At 40.8% G+C, this 24,541-nt stretch overlaps 1 protein-coding gene across 4 annotated transcripts; it reads left to right on the plus strand.

The window, feature by feature from the left end:
• Positions 1–2,456: 2,456 nt before the first annotated feature.
• Positions 2,457–18,767, plus strand: FCRL1 (Fc receptor like 1). 4 transcript variants are annotated; one of them, XM_043452816.1, is made up of 11 exons: positions 2,460–2,575; positions 6,496–6,516; positions 9,169–9,438; positions 11,613–11,900; positions 12,045–12,323; positions 12,658–12,774; positions 14,269–14,296; positions 15,568–15,650; positions 15,857–15,928; positions 16,687–16,718; positions 17,673–18,767. In XM_043452816.1, the coding sequence occupies exons 1-11, from the start codon at positions 2,545–2,547 to the stop codon at positions 17,742–17,744; spliced, it is 1,293 nt and encodes a 430-aa protein (XP_043308751.1). In that variant the 5' UTR covers positions 2,460–2,544; the 3' UTR covers positions 17,745–18,767. The 4 variants fall into 4 exon arrangements, with proteins under 4 accessions (XP_043308760.1, XP_043308751.1, XP_043308766.1 ...); XM_043452830.1 differs by having other exon boundaries at positions 2,538–2,599; XM_043452825.1 differs by lacking the exon at positions 6,496–6,516 and having other exon boundaries at positions 2,457–2,575.
• The last annotated feature ends 5,774 nt before the right edge of the window (positions 18,768–24,541 follow it).

Raw genomic sequence — 24,541 nt, forward strand, 5'->3', positions numbered from 1 at the left:
ACTCGGTTGGGCCAGTGTTTTGTGCCCTTCCCAGGTCTAAGCAGCTCAGGTGACCAGGTGCTTGGTGAGCGCAGTCTCCCCAAGCGGCGAGTGCATCTTATCTCCTCCCCAGTTCTAGCCGCTCAGTTTCCTGGGTATGCAGTGGGAGTGCCATCTCAGGTGTGATGTGTGTCTCCTCTGGGGAGGTGATCTCTGGCTGCGACCCTCCTGGCAGATTTCAACCGTCCAGAATCCCAGGAAGTCTTGGTTAGAAATTGGAAGTCTGGTCACAGTTTGGTAGAGGATGCCATCTCTGGGGCTGAGTTTGCCCCTTTCCGGCTCTGGCTGGCACTCGTCTGCCCCCTGTCTCCAGCGGGGCATGGGCCCGTCTGCATCCTGCTAGCTCTCCTCTGATATTCGCTCAGTCCTGTGATCTGTGAGTGGGCCGGCAGTGCCTCAGGTAAGCGCTTTTCTCTCTCTCTCTCTCTGCCACCCCCCCCCCCCCAGCTATCCCACAGTTTAGGTTGCCAGCCCCCTCAGATTGCCCTCAGGGGATTCAGGCCCAGTCCTTACCCTAAGCAATGCAACCTGCTCCTCCCTGTTCAGCCACCGCTTGCTGGTGGCAGATGCGAGCATCTGGGGTACTTTTCTGCTGGGAGTTGCCATTAGGCATATAAACTGTGGGTTTTATTTATTTATTTATTTATTTATTTATTTATTTATTTTTCCTCCCAGTTATGTTGCCCTCTGAGATTCCAAAACTCCCCACAGACCCACTGGTGAGAGGGTTTCCTGATGTTTGAAAACTTCTCTTTTAAGACTCCCTTTCTGGAATGGATCTCCATCCCTAACTCTTTTGTCCCTCTTTTTATCTTTTATATTTTTTCCTACCTCCTTTCAAAGACAATGGGCTGTTTTTCTGGATGCCTGATGTCCTTTGCCAGTGTTCAGAAGTTGTTTTGTGGAATTTGTTCAGCATTCAAATGTTCTTTTGATGAATTTGTGGGGAAGAAAGTGATCTCCCCGTCCTATTCCTCTGCCATCTTAGGACCGCCCCCTTTATAAATTGTAGTTATTGTTCAGTTGCTCAGTCATGTCTGACTCTTTACAACTCCATGGACTGCAGCATGCAAGGCTTTCCTGGCCTTCATCTCCCAGAGTCTGTTCAAACTCATATCCATTGAGTCACTGGTGCCATCCAACCATCTCATCCTCTGTCATCCCCTTCTCTTCTTGCCTTCAATCCTTCTCAGCATCAGGGTCTTTCCAATGAGTCAGCTCTTCATATCAGGTGGTTGAATTATTGGAGCTTCAGCTTCAGCATCAGTCCCTGTGGTGAATACTCAGGGTTGATTCCCTTTAGGATTGACTGGTTTGATCTCTTTGCCTTCCAAGGGACTCTCAAGAGTCTTTTCCAGTATTATATTTTGAAGGCATCAGTTCTTCAGTGTTCAGCCTTTTTATTGTCCAGCTCTTACATCCATACGTGACTACTGGACACTTGACAACCATGCACATGAAGTTGCTTCAGTCATTCTGACTCTGTGCAACCCCATGGACTATAGCCCACCAGGCTCCTATTTCCATGGGATTCTCCAGGCAAGAATACTGGAGTGGGTTGCCATACCCTTTTCCAGACCCAGGAATTGAACCCGTGTCTCTTACATCTCCTGAATTGGCAGACAGTTTCTTTACCACTAGCACCACCAGGGAAACCAGAGCTTTGACTATATGGACTTTTGTAGGCAAAGTGATTTATAAGCTATCTTATATATAAGTTGACCCTACAAACCACTGGTCTTCCCAGGTGGCTCAGTAGTAAAGAATTTACCTGTAATGCAGGAGATGCTGGTTCGATCCCTGGGTCAGGAAGATTCCCCTGGAGGAGGGCATGGCAACCCACTTCAGCATTCTTGCCTGAAAAAATCCCATGGACAGAGAATCCTGGCAGGCTAGAGACCATAGAATCACAAAGAGTTGGACACAACTGAAGAGACCGAGCATGCATGCACAAATCATCATGTGCAACGACTGTCACACGTTACCCACAACCTGGGTGACAGCCCACTCTTCCCTGCCTTACTGACACTTGTGTGTGTAGGGTGATTAAGGTAGAGGCTGCTGCAAGGCAAAAGGATGTGCTCATTAGATATGGTTGAGAAGACACACTTACTAAAGATGACAAACATGCCATTTGAATTTCAGCAGGACCACTGCCTGATGAGACGCCCATCAAAGTCAGAATCTGCTTTTACTTTGAGCTACCCGAGTTCTTAAAGAAGGCACTGATGTATTAATATGTACTGTCTTCAAAATTTGGAAATAGAACCAAACTATAAACAGAAGTGTATTTAATTTTCTTGGCCTCCAGAGCAGAGGAAACAGAGTGGCTCTCAGAAGACTCTTGTTCCTTCTATTTCTGTACACGTGTGCTTCCGATCATGTGACTTCTGATCCTGACTTCCTCAAACTTCTGACAAGCCACAGCCTCTTGAATCTAAGGCCAATTCTTGTTTTGATGAGACAGTACCTTCAGTTCCATGTCCTCTCCCAAACCTGGTCCCCATGTTGCTGAGGCTCCTGCTGCTGATCTGTGGTGAGTAGGACAACTCAGAGAAGGGTATGGGATTCTATCCTCTTGCACCCTGCCTTCTGAAGCTTTCGGGCTTCTCTGGACTGAGTTTCTGCCCAGTGATGGTCAGGTGTGCTCAGATCTTTACTCCCCAGTGAGGGCTCAGAGCTGGGCAGAAAATCATAGATATTGGAGAGCCAGATTTTGGAAGAAAACTGCCAATTTATTTTTTATCTCATAGTATGTGTTCACTTTCTGTCTTTCTTTCCTCTATTGATTCTGACTTTGTTCTTGGTGGTTCTGATAGCCACAAAGATAATTCATACAACAAATTGGCCTCTTAGTCCCTTTCCCTTCTTATCATCAAAATGATTTCCCTATTTTCTTCCTTGTGTTGTGTGTTAGTCACTCAGTTGTCTCTGACTCTTTGCAGTCCCATGGACTGTAGCCTGCTAGGCTCCTCTGTCCATGGGATTCTTTCTCCGGGCAAGAATACTGGAGTGGGTAATTATTCCCTTCTCCAGGGGAGCTTCCTGATCCAGGGATCACCTGGGTCTCCCACATTGCAGGAAGATTCTTTACTATCTGAGCCACCAGGGAGGACCCCATTCTTCCTTGCCTTCCCCTATTCCTACCATCAAACCCCAGAACTTGTGATTACCAACAACCGTCCCACTTCCAAAGTCTTTGATTTCAGCATCCACCTTCCCATCCAGTTACAGCATACTTCAGCTCACTTTCTCTAATGCTCCATTTTCAACATGCCTTCCACTCCCCAGTCTTACTTTTCCATTGTCAATTACTACACTCTGTGTCCTCACTTCTCAGAGTTCATCACAATACTCTCTTGGATACATCATCACCTCTCTTCCCCATAGTGCTCTTCTGACTGACATTCTTTTCTGCATGCTTTACACCTGTGCCTGAGCAACTGAATGTGACCCTAAACAAAAGGGACAATCCTGCTGCCTTTCTTTCTTTCTAAATGTAGTAAACCAATCTCAGGTGGCTATCAGAGGTGCCACACAATCCTCCTATTCTTTCTGAGTCAATGCTTTTCCATTTTTGATGACCACTTCCTCATACTCCCTCCTTTCTCCTCAAACTTTTCTCTTGTTACTCTTAATTTAGAACACTGAGAAAAATAAAAGCAATCCAAAAAAAAATTCTTCATCTTTCCACTGCTGTATCTATCAACCTGTCCACCTCTGTATTTACATACTGTGCCTTTTCTCCCCCTATTATGGATATATTTTCCCTCATCCTATTGAAGGCAGGATTCTCCACTTGTGCATTGGGCCCAGATTCCCTGGCCCCACCATCAAAATGTTTTTCCATCCTGGGCTCTTCCTATAAATGCATAAGTATGCTATAATATCTTCTATTTTAAAGTCATAAAAATGTAATCTTCATTTGCTTCACCATTCAGTTTATCCCTTTATAGTTTTCAGAGAGTTGCTATCTTTACCTGACCTCCTCCCATCCTTTCTTTTTAAAATTCAATGTCTATTTTCTTTGTAGTAAGATTAACTTTTTGATGCAGTTTGATTTTTGACAAAGATTTGGAGTCATGTGACTACCACCACAATCAAAATACAGAACATTTCTATCACCTAAAAAATTCCCTCAAGTCCTCAATCCCTTTAGAGTCAACGCTTCCTAACCCTTGGATATTGTTAAACAGTTTTAGGTCCTTGTAGTTCTTCCTTATCCTTTCTTGGTCCCACTTCAATCAATCTTTGCCTCTACCACTCCACTAAAACTACTCTGATTAACATCATCAACCACCTCTATGTTGCTTCACCCAGGATTCAATTTTTATTTCTCATGTTGTTCAACATCTCAGACCATAGTTGACCATTCCAACTTCTAGAAATACTTTCCCATTTGGCTTCTTAATATTATATTCTGTTGGTTTTCTTTCTAACTTATTACTGGATGCTTTACTGATCTCAAAATGTTTGACTTTCCCAAGATTGGCATATAGATTTTCTCCATCCATACTCATTTCCCAAGTTATATACTTTAGTCATTTTATGTGCCATTTTAAACACCTTTAAATCAAGTTACTTATCCAACTTTGATCTCACTTTTGAACACCTTGCATATATTCAACTGCTATCCAACTGTCTAATATGTATTTTAATCCCAACATGTCCAAACAGATCCTTTGACTTACATGAACCACCACCACCACCATGGAATTTAACCTATTTCTCCCTACCATTCCTCCATGTTTGTAAACATCACCAACATTCTTCCTAGTATACTCCTAGATACACTTAATTCCTCTCTTTCCTCTATACTTCATATTCGGTCCACAAGGAATTCCTATCGATTCTACCTCCAAACTTATACTGAAATATGTCTCAATCACAGCACCAGTACTGCCTAACCTGAGCCATCATCCTCACTCTTCAAGATTAAACTCCCACTGATTTTCTCCCTGCTTTTCTTGCAAGTCTGTAGTTCTTTCCACAGTGGAAGAGTGATTTTACAAATGGATATCAAGTCAGAACTGTCCATGGTCCCCAATTACACCATGAATGAAATCCAAAGCTATGACCAAGTCCACCAAGCCTTCTGTGACAGGCCCCTGCTTACTTCTCACGCAAAACTATCAACCACTCTCCCCCTCAACTAGACAGTTCCAGGTGCACCTGCCTTCAGACCATCCCAAGATACTCTGAAACTTATTTTTCTGTTTTATTTTTCATATAGCACTGACCATTCTCTGAGATCATGTTGCATATTTATTTATTTTTTTATTGAAGGATAAATGCTTTATAGAATTTTGTTGTTTTCAGTCAAACTTCAACATTAATCAGCCCATATTTATTTTTTAACTGAATCTCTTCCACTATAATATAAATTCCTTAATGGAAAAGATTGTCATTCAAGGTCACTCCTGCAACCTAAGTGCAATGTACAAGGCCTGACTTACAGTAAGCACTCAAAATTATTTGTTGTATGGATGAGTAAATAAAATGTAATTTTTATGCTAGCCCTCATTGATTCTCTTCTTGTACCTGAGGAGCTAGTTATTCAAATAAACATTTATTCTAAAACTGTAGGCATCTCAGACTAAACTGGGCTAAAATAGATAATAATAGTGAGATAAAATTTACTGAATGCTAGATGAATTCCAGACATTCTTCTAAGTGTTTTGTGGATATCGACTCATTTAATCTTCACAGAACTCTGTGAGGTAGGTTTATTATTATCTCCATTTTACAGGAAACTAAAGCACAGAGAGGTAAAGTGTTTTTCCCAGAGTCACACAGCTCATAAGAGGAAGAGCCAGGATTCAAATCAACATCATCTCGCTACAAAGCCTACATCTCCCCCAGAATTTTCCATTTTTAACCATATGCTATAATATTATGGTAAATTCTTGAAGGATAAGAGACTCTTTGGAGAAACCTGAATTCTGTATCTGGACCTAAGCCTCCTCTGCTCTGAAGTTGTCAAATAAAGGGGCATCATGTCTTGCGTAAGACCTGGTGCACTCTCCTTGCTGATGAATCAGCAAGTCTTTAGAGCTGAGTCATCAGACTTCTGAGAGATGAGGTGAGGATAATGTGCTTGAGGAAGGAAGTCACTAAGTAGTTATGGAAAAAGACACCATCTCATAATCACAGGTGAGAGAAACTATTGGAAATTTTGATCACAAAACAGAAGTGTGTGTCATTTTGTAGGCAGGTGGTTGAAGTGGAATATGGGGAAAGGATCAGAGAGAAAGGAGGAAGGAAGCAGGGCAGGGAAGGGGTAGAAAAATAAAGTGGTAGGGAGGGAAAAAGAGAAGAACAGAGAGAAAAAGGAGAGAGGAAGGGCACAAGGAAAGGAAGGTGAGTTGCTGGGCAAATCCTCGGGGGAGTAAAACTTTAGATACGTTTGGGATTTGCCACCCCGTACTGACGGATCTCTGCTGAATTCTCTCCCAGCTCCACTCTGCGAATCAATTGGTGAGTGTCACTTCCTTTTCTTCTTCATGATCTGTGGGTATCTTGTTACTTGAGCTAGTGCATGAAGTCTGTGGTTGGTTGTCTGGTATCAAGTATATAGACGACAGCAGCTCCCTTGGGCCTAGATTGCTTGTGTTCACGCCAGTCTCTGCATGTGACGTGTACATACTCAGCTGATAGAGCGGGTCTTGCTCTGATCTTTAGACAGTCTTTTTTACTGGGACATCTCAGTTTAGGGAGGGTGATGCTGTTTGCACAAGGAAGTCAGGGAGTGCTGAAGACTGATGTTGGAAAAATCTCTGCTCTCTGCTCAAAATGCTCCAAAGCCCCTGTGTGCTCCCCAGTTGGGTGCACCACTAGAGGACTGAAGAAAATGCCAAAGTCATACCTCCGCAGAGAACAACATTATAGCCAGTGCTCGAGGCACACACAATTTGTAGACTGCTGCCTTCTTCCTATTTCCAGCCCTCCTCTGCAGCCGTAACTGTTATCTCAGTGTGATTTCTTTCTCAGACTCTGGTTTATGCAAGCTTACTTCATTACTTTGCTCCCAATTCAGTCTTATTTTTACAAGGCAAGGAGGGAAGGAAATTTTTCCCTAGAAGAAATCTTCCACTAAAGTATGAAACTGAAGTTCCAATACTTTGACCACCTGATATGAACAGCTGACTCATTGGAAGAGACCCTGATGCTGGGAAAGACTGATGGCAGAAGGAGAAGGGGGTGACAGAGGATGAGATGATTGGATGGCATCACTGATTCAGTGGACATGAACTTGGGCAAACTACAGGAGATGGTGAGGGACAGGGAAGCCTGGCATGCTGCAGTCCATGGGATACAAAGAGTTGGACTTGAGTTGGCGACTGAACAACAACAACAACAACAATTTATCAAAGACTGCTCTCTTGTGCAGGTATAAAAGAGGTTATCCTGCTACTCCAACACAGGCTTCATGTGCAACTAGGAAGCACAGGAATTCCTATGACCAGAAATACTCAGTTACTCACCTGATGTTTGTCCAAGGCTAACTCACACCTTGTGTTGATGCCATGATGCCTTGCACCTGGCTCTACTTTTACTCCACAAGTGTGTGTGACTCGTTGTCGCCTCAGTAGAAATTTAAAGCTGCATCCAGGATGAAGAAACAAAGCTTTGGCCCCCAGGAATTTTCCAGGTAGTCTCCGTGATTGAGAATTTTCTGAAACAAGCTCTGAACTGCAAGACTGACCTTTGGACCTGTGCAAACTGCCCTGTCCAGTGTCCTACTCCATCTTCGCCCCAGACCCATTCAGAAGAGTGGGTTACAGTTGCCTTTTTTAAAATTCCCTTTCCTGCCCTGCTCCCAAGGCTGTGTTGCTCCTCAGTCCTCTGGGGATTACAATTTTCCAAGGAGAGAAAATGACTAAATGCACAGGGTATTCCATGCCGCAGCACAGGCAAATATTTGGGTACCATGAAAGTGAAAGTTGCTCAGTCATGACTGACTCTTTGTGAGCCCATGGACTAGATAGTCCCTGGAATTCTCCAGGCCAGAATACTGGAAAAGGTAGCCTATCCCTTCTCCAGCGGATTTTCCTGACCCAGGAATTGAACTGGGGTCTCCTGCATTGCAGGCGAATTCTTTACCAACTGAGCTATCATAGTACCATGGTTGAATTGAATTGTTTAAAAGTCCAAGGGTAAAGCATTCTGATAGGAAGGCTTGGAGATTATAGATGCTGGACCAGGAATCACCCCTTAGTGATCTAGAACACTTAGCATTTTTACCTGATAAGGAGACAAAGAGGCTTTTCTTAAGAATATTCTTAAAACTTCTCAAAGAACAAAGTCTCTGAAGGTTGGATAAACAAATGCCTATGAGCAAATGCTATCAGGGCTTTTGATATTTTATGAATTGTTGCAACTGGGATAGATACAGACGTAAGATGAAAGCAGAATACAACTTTACTCATCTTTAATTCATCCAGAAAAGAGTCCCTATGGCCAAAAAAGGATACATGGCTTCTGTAGGCATTTGTATAGAGGTCCCAGAGCAAGGGATCTGGGCCACATGGATGTGTGGGTGCAGACTATTTCTTGGCAAGTGCATGCTTGTTCCTTCCATTAGGAATTGCAATAAAAGGGGCAGGAAAGAATAGTAAAGAAATCAAGTTCATCTGAGTATTTCCCAAACTGACTGATCTTCCATGTGTCATATTCTACCTCTGAAAGAGATAATGTGGGTCTGAGACATCAGGGAAAGGGGAACAGAAGAAAATGACAAGTACGGCTTATCACAAGGATAAATGAAATATATTTTCCTAAAACTTCGAGCTTCGCCTTCTTCAATGCCAACTCTAGTGACAGTCATCAGTATCCCTGCATCCCAAGAGTGTTTTCAGGTCATGGATAGAAACTTCAAAGAGTAAGAGCCAGGTCAAAGGGAAGGGTTTGCCTTGTGGAAGGAAGTGACACTTTATAGGGGCAGGATGGGAACAGTTGTGTGTGAGCAGTTGAAAGCCCATGGGCCATGTCCAGGCGGGGTGGTAATGTGAGACGTGGTCTGTGTGTCAATGAGCTGGTTCTCTGAGTCTTGCTGAGAACGCAAAGTGCTTCTGATTAGGATCTCTGAGTTCCATTGCCCTAGAATATGTGTTTATTTCTTCCCTCTAGAACTGTTACTGATAGTCAGCCCCTCTCCACCCATAGAGGGGAAAACAATGACCCTGACTTGTAAGACCCAGCCCCCTCCACAGAAGTTGGATGCCAAGCTCCAGTTCCGCTTCTACAGAGATGGTCGGCCCCTAGGGCTGGACTCGAATAGCCTCCCGGAATTCCGGATTCCTGCCGTGCGGAAGGCAGACTCAGGGTCCTACTGGTGTGAAGCAAAGATAACATCTATCAAATTCAAATTGAGCCGAAGAGTCCAGATAGCAGTTCACAGTGAGTGCCAGTGGGGACCTCTGCTGGGATGGGCCAAGATGTGCAGAGACATGAGTCTGGTCTTACCTAACTATTGTGTTCTGCTCCTGCATGCATGGGTGCTGTTTGAGGCATGTACCTAAACTTTTGTTTATCAGAGTCATTTTTTAAAAAAAAATTTAGTTGATAATTTTTTAAACTTTTGGCTACATCCCACAGCATGTGGTACCTTAGCTCCCCAACAAAGGATTGAACTCAAGCCCTCTGCCCTGAAAGGCAGAGTCTTAACCGCTGGACCCCCAGGGACCTCTCTTTAGCTTTTTAAAATAACAGTTTTATTGATATATAATTCACATAGTGCAAAATCCACCCATTTGAAGTGCACAATTAGTTTTTAGGACATTCACAGTTAGACAACCTTCACCACGATCAGCTTTAGACCATTTCCATCATCCCCCAAACAAATCCCTTATTCATTATCAGTCAGTCCCCATTTCCCCCTCCTCTCTCCCTAGCTCTATGCAGCCACCCATGTACTTTCTATCTCCATGGATTTTCCTATTCTGAAAATAGGAAATCCTATTCTGATTCCATCATATAAATGGAATCATGTAACACGTTGTCCTTTGTCACTGGCTACTTTCACTTAGGCAATATTTTCAAGATTCCTTGATGTTTAGATGTATCAATACTTCATTCCCTTTTACAGCTGAATAACATTTCATCATATGAATATACTGCATTTTATTTATCAGTTTATCAGTTGATGGACATTTGGGCTATTTCCATTTTTGACTGTTATGGATAATCTGCTGTGAACACTCATGCACAAATTTTTGTATAGGTATATGCTTTCAATTCTCTTAGGTGTAGAACTAGGAGTTGAAGTGCTGGGTAACCGAACTGCCAGACTGACTTCCAAAGTGGCTGAATCATTCACTCCACCAGAACTATATGAGAAATCTTAATTTTTCCACATCATAAGCGGTATTTTAACAGATGACACCATAAATGTCAAAGTGAAGCATGTGAAGTTATGGTATCTCTTAATTTACTGGCAATAAACTCAAATAACTTTCAACTTTTAAGACTTGATTGATTCAACCTAAAAGAATAATATTTAAAATAGATGTTTAGAAAACAGCCTAATATTTATTTTATCAGAGTTCTTAAGCAGTCTTCCCTTATTCCTGCTATTCCTGTTTAAGCAAACAAAAGAATGTTTAGAAAGACCTTACCGTATTTCATCATTGTGCTGGAGGGTGTGGAGGAGAAAGTTGCATAATATGTGGTTCCTGACTGCGAGAAACTGACACTTGGCTGGCATCTGAAACAACTAGGGTGGTCATGTTGTACAGGTTGACTATTGATAAAAAGTGTAGAGAAGGGATAAATCTGCCTGAGGAGGTAAGAGGAGGCTTTGAGGAAAGGGGGAAGGGCTTATGGAAGAGAAGTTGAGGTCTGACTTTGAAAGATAAAAAGGAATTGAAGGTGTTTTGTGATTATGAACCACGTTATCCCATATCAGGGTTGACATTTCTGACATCCTCTCCCATTCTCAAACAAAGAGGTATCCATACTACCATAAGCAAATGTTAATACCTCCTGAAAGCTGAGCTTTCCCAAACTTGCTCAAAACTCAACACTGTGGGCCTGGATCTCTACAAAAGCCACTGGATAGTTCATATGCCACAGACCCTGTTCTAGTGCTTCACACATGTTTAATTAAACCCTCACAACTGTAGAAGGTAGCTACCATTATCTTCTCCATTTTACAGATGGAAAATTGAGTCTCAGAGAACAAATAATTCGAACAAGCAAACACACACAAGAAGAGTTGGAACCAACATTCCAACCCAGGCAGTTTGCTTTGTAATCTAGACTTGTAACCACTATACTGCTGTGCTTTGAAAAATGGGAGTTTGAGAAATCAGGGTTCTGGTAATCACACTGTTCTAGGCAGGGAGAAGACACTGCAATCTCCATAGGAATATTATGGTGTCTTTCTTACCCTGCCATCATCAACCCAACCAGTGCCAATTATGAATCAGCAGGATTCCTCACCTGTCCCTCATCCCACCTTTACATAAACTTTTGACTTGACCAGAGGCCTTTGCTTTCAGGACTGTCACAAGTACCCTGTCCCTGAAACCTTCCTACTTAGGGCCTTCCTGTGTCATCTTGTATTCATGTAGGAGTCCCTGTTGGTAACGTGAGCTTGGAGATACAACCTCCAGGTGGACACCTGATGGAGGGAGAGAAGCTGGTTCTTGTGTGTTTGGTCACTGGGGGCACAGGAGATATCGTCTTCTACTGGTACAGAGGTGCCCGGGGTTTAAGCCTGAAAACGAAGACCCAGCGTTCACTGATGGCAACATGTGAGATTCCTGCAGTGAGAGAGAGGGACTCTGGCCAGTATTACTGTACAGCTGACAATGGCTATGGCCCCAGCCTCAGTGAGCTAGTGAGCATCACTGTCAGAAGTAAGTTCCACTGCCCTTCAGCTCAGCCAGCATGTTCCCCGGGGGCACCCTGAGAAAGTTCACTGGGGTTGAGCCTCTGTGGGCAGGGATTGGGAGTGTGCCATCATCAGAGACCCCCCTGTGACAGTCTACTATCTCTCGCAGTTCCAGTGTCTCGCCCTGTCCTCACCCTCAGGGCTCCTGGGGCCCAGCTGGTGGTGGGGCACATGGTGGAACTTCACTGTGAAGCCCAGAGAGGCTCTCCGCCGATCCTGTACCAGTTTTATCATGAAAATGTCACCCTTGGGAACAGTTCAGCCTCCTTTGGAGGAGGAGTGTCCTTCAACCTCTCTCTGACTGCAGAAGATTCTGGAAACTACTACTGCGAGGCCAACAATGGCCAGGTGGCCCAGCGCAGTGAGGTGGTACCACTCAACATCAAAGGTATAGCTTGAGTTGTGGAGCTGTCTTGGTCAATGTTTCTTCTCAGCATCCTGGAAGAGTTTTGCTGACCCCACAGTTTTGCTGGTGGGTATGCTACCAAAGATGAGGCTTTGCCGGTAGTCCTGTCCTGGGGGAAGTATCCAAGGGGCTGTGAGGACACCAAGGCTGGTTCCTCTCCTCCTCTCATCAATGTGATAAGCTGCAAGTCCAGAGGTGCATAAATAAATCCCATTTGCCTCAGGAAGAGCAGGAATGGCCTCAATCCATGCTCAAAATATCTGCTCCCCAAACCCAAGCCCTTCTTGGCAGCTCATTTACAGGTCTCTTCCTTCAGTTCATATGGAAGACAGAAATGAAGTTCTTACTTCAGGAATCATTGAGTTGCTGCTTGGCATCCTTGCTCCCACCACTTTGGCCATATTATTTTGCTTCTGGCTCAAGAGAAAAATAGGTTAGTATTTATAGAGATTGGTATTTTGTTACTGTGACCTTTGTTTTCACTGAAATAAGGCTAGATTTGTGACATCTATACTATTAAGGATGAATATATTCCATTAGCTACCTTGCCTACAGATTTGCTCACAGGCCCTCCCCTCAACTTTCCAGCACACAGGTCAGTATCTATTAAAGTAGTGAAAGTTTTTAGTAAAACCCTTCATCCCCACATGTTATCACTTGAGGTTAAGCTGATACCTTAAACTTCAGTGGTTTAATGTTTATACAAAAATGTAACTATTTAAAATAACTAATCAGCCACTGGAAGAGAAATACAATGAACAGTTCCAGATATACTGACTATCTCCCAGTTAAAGTCAATGCACTAATTCTTATTTGTTTTAGAATACTGTCACATGATTTTTTCTCCCTGAAATGCTCAACCATGCATTCACACAGTCTGTTCATTGTTGTCTTTGTCACTTTTCAGTTTAAATGTCATTTTCTCCAAGAGGCTTCACCTGGCCACACAGCCTACAATTCTCTTCTAAGTGGCTCGGCCGGTAAAGAATCTGCCTGCAATGCAGGAGACCTGGATTCAATCCCTGGGTTGGGAAGATCCTCTGGGGGAGGGCAAGGCAACCCACTCCAGTATTCTTGCCTGAAGAACCCCCATAGACAGAGGAGCCTGATGGGCCACAGTCCATGAGGTTACAAAGAGTCGTACATGACTGAGTGACTAAGCAAATCATAGCACACGTTCTTAATCAGAGTACCAATAGCTTCACACTTCATTTCAACTGATAATTACATATTTATTTGCATTTAATCTCAGGTTTCCTGTTCTCCATAGAGCAAGTTGGAAATGGGGCAAGAGAGGATGTGAGATTCACACTTAAATTCCAAGATTTTCAGGCATATTTGGAGACCTCACCCAACTGTAATGTGTCTGTGGCAGTGCATTTTGTCATGATAAGATTAGGTTGAAAAGTGAGTGTTAGTTGCTCAGTTGTGTCCAGCTCTTTGCAACCTCATGGACTGTAGCCCACCAGACTCCCTTGTCCATGGAATTCTCCAGGCAAGAATACTGGAGTGGGTAGTCATTCCCTTCTTCAGGAGATCTTCCCAACCCAGGGACTGAACTTGGGTCTCTTGCATTGCAGGCAGATTCTTTACTATCTCAGCCACCAGGGGGGCACTTTCAGGATTAGATTGTATGGTTGTAAAGCCAAAGCCAAAAAGTGTTATAGGTGTGGGTACAGAGGCTTGGGCTCAAGTCCAGTGTTGATATTAACTGCCTTTGGGCAACTCAAAGGACTATTCTGGACCTAAAGCTCTTCAACTGCAGTATGAAGGATCTGCCCAAATAATTGCCAAGATGTACTCTGGGCACAAAAAAGCACCTTGCAATGGGCATGCTAGAACAAGACACATTCCCTGCACAAGGACTGTATGAAAACACTGAGAAAGTTGCTCCACTGACATGTTTGTTCATTTGTTTGACTTTCAGGCAGACGTACAGCCAAGGATGCAGTCAGGTGAGACCTCTGTTTGCTCTGTGTGTGCTGATAATATAGATAAATCTATTAAAATATTCTTGAATTGTTCTCTCTTGTCAGCTTTTCTCCATGTTTTATCATACCTAAAACTGCCACTCCAGAGTTCTTCCACTGGTAACTTCATTTGCTATTCCTTTTCTTTTATGTATTAACTAATTAATTTAAATCCTTTCATCATTTGTCCTAACATCTCCTTCACTAAATCTGCTGAATAAGAAAGCTCTACTATATCAATCAGTTTCATACATTTATTCGATCAATTAACCAATATCTGAGAGTATGTAAATCATTTTATTGAGTTCCAGAAATCATGAACACATGGAAAGATTTTGAGAGATTTGAAGTATTTTAGAGTAGTTAAGATATACACACATTTCCAGAATACAGGCCAGAGAATAATCAACATACTGAAAAATTGTTGATGACATTTCTTAGAAGATTAAAGGAGGAAGATATTTTTAAAAATTTATTTCTGATTTTATTTTGTTGACATATAGTTGATAATTGTGTTATTTTCAGGTGTATAGCACAATTATTCAGCTATCTTAATATATTCTTTTTCAGATTCTTTCCCCTTATACACTATTACAAAACTCTGAGTAAATTTCCCTGTGCTATATAGTAGGCCCTTGTTGATTTAGAGGACGAAAAGATTTTTAAAATACTTTCATTGGGAAATATCAGTATTTAGTTGATACATTTTTATAGCATGTTATTATTTTTGCCAGTAAAAACTAGACTTTTTTGCAAATCAGAATAGTTGAAATTACTGATTTCATCTATTTGTAATTCCAATTACAAATTAGATGTACTGAAATTTTTCAGTAATACATGTATATGCAAGACCATTATCTTTTCCTTCCTCAAGCTGCTTGTTCTATGTAGCAACTGCTTTCCATCTGGAGTAAATAAATATTTTTTCATTCAATATTTACTGAGAACCTATGATGCAAATAGCACTATCCTGGGTGTGGGCAATACCATAGAGAGCTGTCAGATAAGGACCTTACACTCCTGGAATATGTACTCTATGGATGCTCCGCAATGCCCTGCTCACTGCAAGCATAGAGTGATGGCTTGTACCAGACAGCTATGCTGATTGCTGATTTCCACATAAATTAGCATTCTCTCAGGACATTTCCTCCTTCAGGCTTCTCTCCTTCACTGTTTTACTCATGGTCCCAGATAGTTATGTCTGGAACATCTGGGATTCTATCCCAAAGAGATAATGTATGTTTCTGTGTTTGCAGGAGCATTCCCAATCCTGTACCCCAAGAATCCAACTACTTCAACTCACAAGCCCCAGAGGAACTACACCCTGACTATGAAAATGGTGAGGCTTCCCAAATGACCTGGGCCGAAGTAGGCAGAGGGGGCTGGTGATGTCTCTGAACCGAACCTGACTCTGCTGTGTCCCCGCCGCCTCTACAAATCAGTGACTCACCTGCTGTCATGGCTGTGATAGGTAGTAGGTACAGAGTGAATTAAATGTTTAGAAGAAGGGACTGTGTCATATAATGATGCTTCCTTCTCTTTCAGTGAATATTGTAAGCGGGGATGAGGTTTATTCTTTGGTGTACCGTGTGCAACAGGAACAGCCGTCAGCAGCAGGTGAGACAAGAGAGTGTGAGTTGGCCCCTGATTTTGTCTTTCCTGGAGCCAGGAGGATAGTCAGTGACTGTGTACGGCAACATGGCAGCTGGCACTGCTGCTTCTGCCCTTGGAGTGGAGTGTGAGCACTGCTATGCCTATCTGAAGGTTGGCCTGTGGTCTGGAAGCTGCCTTGAGTAGGTCCCAGTGAGGATGCCAACTTGCATATCTCATTCCCTGTCTGATGGCAGCCTTGGAAATGGTACCAACTCTGTGTTCCCTATAGCACCCCAAAGGCTGCCTAGCTGTGGCTGTAGCCCCATCCCGTGCTTGATGCACACGGAAATACTGAGAGGTATTGATGCCAGGGGGGCTTCCCTAGTGCTCAGTTGGTAAAGAATCCACCTGCCAATGCAGGAGCTGCAGGTTCAATCCCTGGGTCAGGAAGATCCCCTGGATCAGGAAATGGCAATCCACTCCAGTGTTTTTGCCTGGGAAATCCCATGCACAGAGGAGCCTTGTGGGCTACAGTCCATAGGGTTGCCAAAGAATCAGACACAACTTAGCAATTAAACAGCAACAACAAATGCTAGGAGGGACCGTCTGGCCCTCACACCTGCATGTGCCAATTTTCCTAGCCATATTTGTGATAGGCAGAAAAGCAAGACAGAAAATATCAATGGATGAAAGTTACAGGAAATAGGAGAGGAAGAAGCCTTTATTAACATTAATTTAAGGAAGGACTCTAAAGGGAATCTCACATCTATTTGTCTTCACAGAATCACCCCCGGGGATACATCCTGGGGATACGGTGAGTTAGAATCTTTGTTCTTTCTTCCTTGCTCTTTCACTCCCCTTCTGGGGACTGGGTCTCAAACTTCTACAACTATGGGCACTTAGGAAAAACAAAAGATTTCATCATCTATCTCCTATTTTTATCTCCCCATACAATGGGAATAAAAACATCCAATTACAACAGTAAAATGTCTTTATATAAGATAATTTTAGAGGCTCACATATGCATATTTTTAGCAATGGATGTATGAAGGTTTGTAGCTTAACTGTAGTACATGCTTAGTCTAAAAGTTCTATTGGTCCGAAAATCTTTCTTCTGAAATACTGTTGAACCATGCATACATCACTTTGTGCTGTAAAGCTAGCCAAACAACATGTCAAAAACTAAATTGATATTGAATAAAATGAAACTAAGAGTGATTTTTGTCATTGAAAAATTGGTAATTTCTAAACCTTGATCAATTCAAGACTTCACTAATAACACAAAACTGCTTTCAGAAAATTGCAGAAACTCCAACTCTGCATGTGTGCAAATAGAGGAGGTGCTTTGTAATTTTGTCTAGTGTGGTGTGGCAGCCAACTGTCTCAGAACAGAATTCAAATCCTTGATAAACTCTAGCGACAGGCTAAATTTAGCTTATGAATATGAAATTCTGATACCCTTAAAAAATTTTAGCCCATGGAATGGCCTAATAAAGGCCCATAAAAATGAAAGAAGGTTTTGCATATGTAGTTCAGTTTACAGCTCATCAGGAGCATGTCTGTAGCCCAACAATGGGACCAAGCCCTTTGAAAATGCCTAGGGCCACAGTCTTCCAGAAAGCTCTGTGTTCTGTCTTGAGTGATGCACCATGGTAGGATGCATCCAGGTTGATCAGAAAGAGAACCCATGGAAAATATGTTATACTTGTTTTCCTTGCTCAAGTTCTATCCATGTTCTATCCTGCTCAAGTTCTACCTTTGCTCCTAGGACCCCTCAGCCATATATTCCAGGCTGAAGAAGGCAGATCTTACAGATATGGACTATGACGATGTTATGTAGAGTTACAGAAGATTCTGCTCTTGGAAAACCATCCATGACTCCAAACCTCAGAACTATTATGTCCTTCAGAGATCCTGGGAGAATTAGCATTCCAGTACACCTCATCCAGGTGCTTTCCTCCATAAAACTATTTCTGCATCTACTGTGAAGTGCAGTTTGCTCAAGCTTTGACGAGATCATCTAGAAGAACCAACCCGAACTCAGAAGTGGGAAAAACTGTGTTATTAGAACTTGATTCCTATTAGTTCTTTCAGGTACAGATCAAACTCTGCTCTAAATTCTCTCTCTGTAAGTGGAAGCAGGATGGGAATATAAGAACTTGAGATCTTGGGGGTAGTGAGACAGTGAAGCTTAGAGTGCATGAACCCAAGGTTAGTGATTTTTGTGGGACTGCTCCATACAGAGAGATGCATCAATATTTTTTTTTTTTTTTGCAAGGGCTTTCTCTGGGCAAACAGTACAGTGCTCTAGCCATGTTTCTTAGATTGATCATCCTGTTCCTCCATAAAATATGTGATTCAGTGAATTTGGGGGTCACTATTACCAAACTAGAATTAAATCAAAGTTACACAAAATTCTGTTGTGGTTGCATTCAGTTTTAATGACATATTTTATACGCACAAGCCAATCTAGATGCCGCCGTGTTTATAATGAGATATAGTCTTTGTAAGTTTCACTGCATCCACAGTTCTATATTTGTTGCAGCTTCTAGAAGTTTTAGGAATATGTTTTCTTCCTTAATTCATGCCTTTTTTTGGAAATGTGATAATATGGTTTGAAGTCCATATTTTAATTTTAAAACAATCATAAGCTAACACAAATTAAAACGTTTGAAAAGTATATAATGTAAAAGTTAAAGTCTTCGCTATAAGTTAACACCACAAGTGGTACCCATTGTTAAAAGCTTAGCATTGTTAAAATCTTAACTCTGAAGGTACGTTTCTATTTTTTTGTAGTAACACTTCTACGTACATGTGAATATATTTAGAAGTATATATATTTAATAAAATACCATGAAATATTTTAGAGTCTGTACTATTTTAAAAGGCTGTGTAGTATCCTGTGATGTGATAAATTATAATATATATTTTCTTTTTTATTTTAGTAAAGTATAAATAACATAAAATTCACAACTTTAATCAATTTTGAGCTACCAGTCTTTTCTTTATTTTCCACTTGTCAAATTCTTTGTTTATTTTTTCTCATTTGTGTTTCTTCTATTTTTTTTTATTGCAATAACATTGGTTTGTAATAGTGTATACATTTTATATGTATATTTGTAATTTTACTTTTATTTACACTACTGTGTGCTGACCATCAGGAGTTTAGTTTCAGTCCATTACCATATAATTAGTTCCCTTACCCACTTTGCTATCCTCACCCCTCTTCCCCTTTGGAAACTGCTAATTTGTTCTTTGTATCTATGTGATGGTTTTTGTCTTGTTTTGTGAATAGTGTAAGACAGGAGTCCAGTTTCATTATTTTGAATATGAATATCCAGCTTTCCCAACATCACTTATCAAGGAAACTGTCCCTTCTTCACTGAGTATTCTTCATTCTGTTGTGAGCTATTAGTTGAACATACATGCATGAGTTTATTTATGGGCTCTCAATTCTGTTTCATTTGTCTATGTGTCTGTTTTTATGTCCATACCATACTGTTTTTATTACAATAGCTTTGCAATATAGTTTAAAATCTGGATATGTGATGTCTTCAGCTTTGTTCTTCTTTCTCGATATTGCTTTGGTTATTTGATGACTCTTGTAGCACCATACAAATTTTAGAATTCTTTGTTACATTTCTGTGAAATGAATGTCTTTGGGATATTGATAGGGATTACATTAAATTTAGAGATGGCTTTGGGTAGTTAACAATATTAATTCTCTCAATCCATGAACAAAGGATATATTCACATTTATTTGTGTCTTCTACATCTTACATCAATGTCATACAGTTTTAATTATATAGATCTTTTGCCCCTTTGGTTAAATTTATTCTTAAATATTTCACTGTTTTTAATGCTATTCTTTTCAGATAATTTGTAGTTAATGCATAGAAATGCAACTGATTTTTGTCTTTATTTTTTATTTTGAAACTTAACTGTATTTTATTATTTCTAGCAATTTTTTGGTGGAGTTTTAGGGTTTTCTATATATAAATCATGTCATTTGCAAACAAAAATTTACTTCTTTTCTGATTTGGATGGCTTTTTAAATTTTTTTTATTTTTTTCTAATTGCTTTGGCTAGGACTTCTAGTATTAAGCAGAATAGGTAGGAGTGAGTACTCTTGCTTGTTCCTGACAGTAGAAGAAAAGTTTCAACCTTTCACGTTTAAGTATGATATTAGCTGTTGATTTGTCATTTATGGCCTTTATTATATGGAGGTACATTCCTTCTATATACAATTTTGAAAGTTGTTATCATGAAACATTTTGTCAAATGCCTTTTCTGTGCCTATTGAGATAATTTTATGGTTTTAATTTCTTATCTATTAAATTAATATATTACTGCACCACACCAGGCTTCCCTGTCCTCCACTATCTCCCAGAGTTTGCTCAAGTTCATGTCCATTGAGTCAGAAATGCTATCTAACCATCTCATCCTCTGCCACCCCTTTCTCCTTCTGCCTTCAATCTTTCCCAGCATCAGAATATTTTCCAATGAATCTGCTCTTCACATCAGGTGGCCAAAATATTGGAGCTTCAGCTTCAGTATCAGTCCTTCCAATGAATATTCAGGATTGATTTCCTTCAAGATTGACTGGTTTGGTCTCCTTGCAGTCTGAAGAGCTCTCAAGAGTCTTCTCTAGCACCACGATTTGAAAGCATCCATTCAAATGCTTGTTTCTAGGAACCCATTAATTATTTCTCTATGTCGTCCAACTTGTTGTGATGTAATTATTTATAGTGGTTTCCTATGATACCTTGTATTTCTGTGGTACTAGTTGTAATGTATCCTTTTTTCACTTATAATTTTATGTGAGTCCTCTTTTTCTTGTTTAATAGATTTGTCAATTTTGTTTACCTTTTCAAAGAATCAGGTTTATTGTCTTCTAATGTTTTCCTATTCTCTATTTTATTTATTTTTGCATGATCTTTATTATTTCCTTTCTTCTGCTAACTTTGAACTTAATTTGTTCTTGTTTTTCTAGTTCTCTGAGGTATAATGCTAGGTGTTCAATGAGGTCTTTCTTTTCTTTTTAATTTAGGCATTTGCATTAACCTTTTTTTTAATTTAGGCATTTGCATTAACCTTTCTTCATTAAACTGTTTTTGCTGTGCTCCCAAGTAATGCTGTGTTATGTTTTTATTTTACTTTGTCTAAAGATATTTTTTGACTTCCCTTTTGTTTTCTTCTTTGCTCCATTGGTTGTTCATAAGTGTGTTGTTTAATTTCCATGTATTTGTAAAATTTCAGCTTTCCTCCTGTTATTGATTTCTAGTTTCCTATCATTACAGTAGGGAAAAAAAAAAACTTGATATAATTTATTTCTCCTAAAATTTGTTGAGAACTTGTATTGTGGCCTAACATATTATCTAGCTTAGAAAATGTTCCCTGTGTACTTGAAAATGGTGTGTATTCTTTTGCTGTTGGATGGAATGTTTCATATATGTCTGTTAGGTCTATTAGGTCTATAGTGTTGTTCCAGTTTGCTCTTTCCTTATTGATTCTCTGGACGATCTATTCATTGTAGACACTGGGTAGTTAAGTCCCCAAATATTATTGTATTGGTGCTTTCTCCTTCAGTTCTGTTTGTGTTTGATTTATGTATTTATGTTGGGTACATAAATATTTGCAATTGTTATATCTTCTTGGTAAATTAACCCAGAAGGCAATGGCACCCCACTCCAGTACTCGTGCCTGGAAAACCCCATGGACGGAGGAGCCTGGTAGGCTGCAGTCCATGGGGTCGCTAAGAGTAGGACACGACTGAACGACTTCACTTTCACTTTTCACTTTCACACATTGGAGAAGGAAATGGCAACCCACTCCAGTGTTGTTGCCTGGTGAATCCCAGGGACGGAGGAGCCTGGTGGGCTGCCGTCTATGGGGTCGCACAGAGTCGGACACAACGGAAGCGACTTAGCAGCAGCAGCAGCAGCAGACCTTCTTTGTCTCTCCGTGCACCCCACCCTTTCCGTCCCCCACTGTGTCCCAGAGTTACAGCTTTTGACTTAAAGTCTATTTTGTCTGCTATAAATATAGCTTCTTTCTTTTGGTTTCATTTACTCAGAATTTGTTTGTTCATTCCTTTATTTTGTTCTGTGTTTATCTTTATAGGTGATGCGTCTCTCTTCTGAGCAGCGTATAGTTAAGCCTTGTTTTATTATCCATTCAGCCACTTGATAGAAGAATTGAATTTAAATTTAAATAATTACAGATGTGTAAGAACTTACAAATGCCATCTCCTGTGGTTCATGGATAGACATCTTGATGGGTCCTGTGATGCAGTTAGTAACATTTATGTCCCTTTGGTCCCCTCTGAGAGTCCTTCCTGCCACTTTCTGAGTTGCTCCCCATCACTGTCACACAGCACACCTAAATATTCCCCTTTAGTCTATCCAACATCTGAGTTTTTGCTCCAATAGTGTGTTGGAAATTCTCTGCTGGACTCCTGGATTTCCACAAGGCTCTCTTGTTCTTTGGTGATTGTCTAAGTTGGTGGTCTTAAAGGAAAGACAGAAGAAAATTCTTATTCTCCTATGATGATAATATCACTCTGGTCCAGTTTCTTTCTTCATGAATTTTTGCTTTCTAGTTCTTTTTGCTACAGTCTGTGAGTTCGTTTGTCCAAAAGGTACAAATGCAAAACTGTGAGGTGAATGAACTGAGAGCCTGTGATAGATAGGGAAGTAAGTCAGAAAGAGAAAAACAAATATCTTATATTAACACACACACACACATATATATATAATCTAGAAAAATGGTATTGATGAACCTATTTGCAGGGTAGGAATGGAGACACAGATGTAAAGAACAAGATTTTGTCTCCTGATTCAATTTGGACTTTAAGTGTGAAGCCCATAAAAATTATTTAGTGTAATATTTTCTCCCCTACTCCTCCCCAGGGGAACAGTAATGTAATTTACATGTTTAATACTCTATTTTCACTTCCTTTTTAAAATCTATAATACAGGAATTTCCCTTCTTACCTGTTTGGCTATGCATTTTAAAAATTAGGTACAATTTATCCATCCCTAAATGAATGTATGAATGCTTTTTCTGACTGGGGATTATACCTATTATACCTAGCAACCTAAACAGTTGTTAGAAGAGCATGTTAGAAGAGTGTGCAAAAACCTCTGAAGGGACATCAGAATTGAAAGCCAGGATATAATTTGGATCTTAGTGCTTATTTATTTTTCTGTCACAAACTGATGTTTAGCTGCCAGGAAGATACCCATAGAAAGCTGCTGTAGGTGAGGCTATTAAGGGATGGGATAGTCAATGACCCATGACCCACAGTTCTCAGTAATTGTCCTTCCCACATGAAAGTCATAACCCATTTCTCTTTTGGAAAATCCATGAACATACAATTAAAATAGAAAGTAGAAAGCTTCAAATTGAATTGCTTGATTCTTGGGGGCCCCTCTGCACCTGCCATCCCCAGGGAGTCTAGGCCACTTACCAGGTGGTATTTTTACACATGGAGGAAGGGCAGCTCCCTGTTGCAGATGCTACGCAGACATCTGTCAAGAGCCTCAGTAAGTCATCCTGTGCCTCTGTCTCCCCTCAGACCCCAAGACTAGGTTTACCTCTACTCCCCACCACAAGAATGGCAATGCCTTCTGTAGAAGGGGTTTATAGCAACTTCTACTAATATTGAGGAAACTGATACTCTTTGTGAAGAAAAAATTGAGCTCTGTAAAGCTTCAGTCTCTTAAAACAATCATTATCTGAAGCCAAAACTTACTTCTGCTCTTCTCTAATTGAGCAAATGTGGGGATAACTCTTTTAGAAGCTGGATCTCTGGAGCATCCTTTTTTTAATTTTTTTTAAGTATTTGGTTGTGCTGTCTTAGTTGTGGTACACAGGATCTTTAGTTGCAGCATGTGGGATCTAGTTCCCTGACCAGGGATTTGAACCCAGGCCCTCTACATTGGGAGTGCTGAGTCTTACCCACTGGACCATCAGTGGGAAAATCCCTGGAGTATCTCCATCTTTACATCTTCCAAGGAGGTAATAGAGGACAACTTCCAGGCATTCTTAGTCTGAATTCTGTGTCATTCTATTTGACCTATATAGGGCCCCAGTAGATTTCTAGAAATTAATTAACTGAATTGTAGAGAATCTGCTGGGCAGAGGGGTCTGTTTCTGCCTTAACAACATCTGGATGTTGTCTGTATAGACAACATCAATATTTCCACTAGGCAATTCTTCTCCAGAAAGTCTCCAACAAACATTACCTCTGTGCATGCGTGCGAAGTATCTTCAGTCGTGTCTGACTCTGTGACCTTATGGACTGTAGCCTGCCAGGTTCCTCTGTCCATGGGATTCTCCAGGCAAGAATACTGGAGTGGGTTATCATTTCCTTACCATTTCCATACCTCCAAAAGTATGCATTTATTAGCCTGGACATAAAATTCCTAAGTCAAGACTTATCAAGAACGACATATCATGTTGTCCAAAATAATTATAATAACTATTAAAATTACTACCACAACAACCACCACACAATGATGATAACCTTGCCAATGACTACTTCTATAGCCATGTGTGTGTGTGTGTGTGTGTGTGTGTGTGTGTGTATGTATAATGACATTTAATCTGTCAGAGTGACCTTGGAGCCCCACA

The sequence above is a fragment of the Cervus canadensis genome, chromosome 2 (genome assembly GCF_019320065.1).
Source record: "Cervus canadensis isolate Bull #8, Minnesota chromosome 2, ASM1932006v1, whole genome shotgun sequence".
NCBI lineage: Eukaryota > Metazoa > Chordata > Mammalia > Artiodactyla > Cervidae > Cervus > Cervus canadensis.

Bases quoted from the DNA above. Each gene is read 5' to 3' on its own strand.
- FCRL1 (XM_043452816.1), top strand. From the start codon at position 2,545: ATGTTGCTGAGGCTCCTGCTGCTGATCTGTG. The intron at 11,901-12,044 runs GTAAGTTCCACT...TATCTCTCGCAG, and splicing joins AGTGAGCATCACTGTCAGAA to TTCCAGTGTCTCGCCCTGTC. The intron at 16,719-17,672 runs GTGAGTTAGAAT...CTTTGCTCCTAG, and splicing joins GGATACATCCTGGGGATACG to GACCCCTCAGCCATATATTC.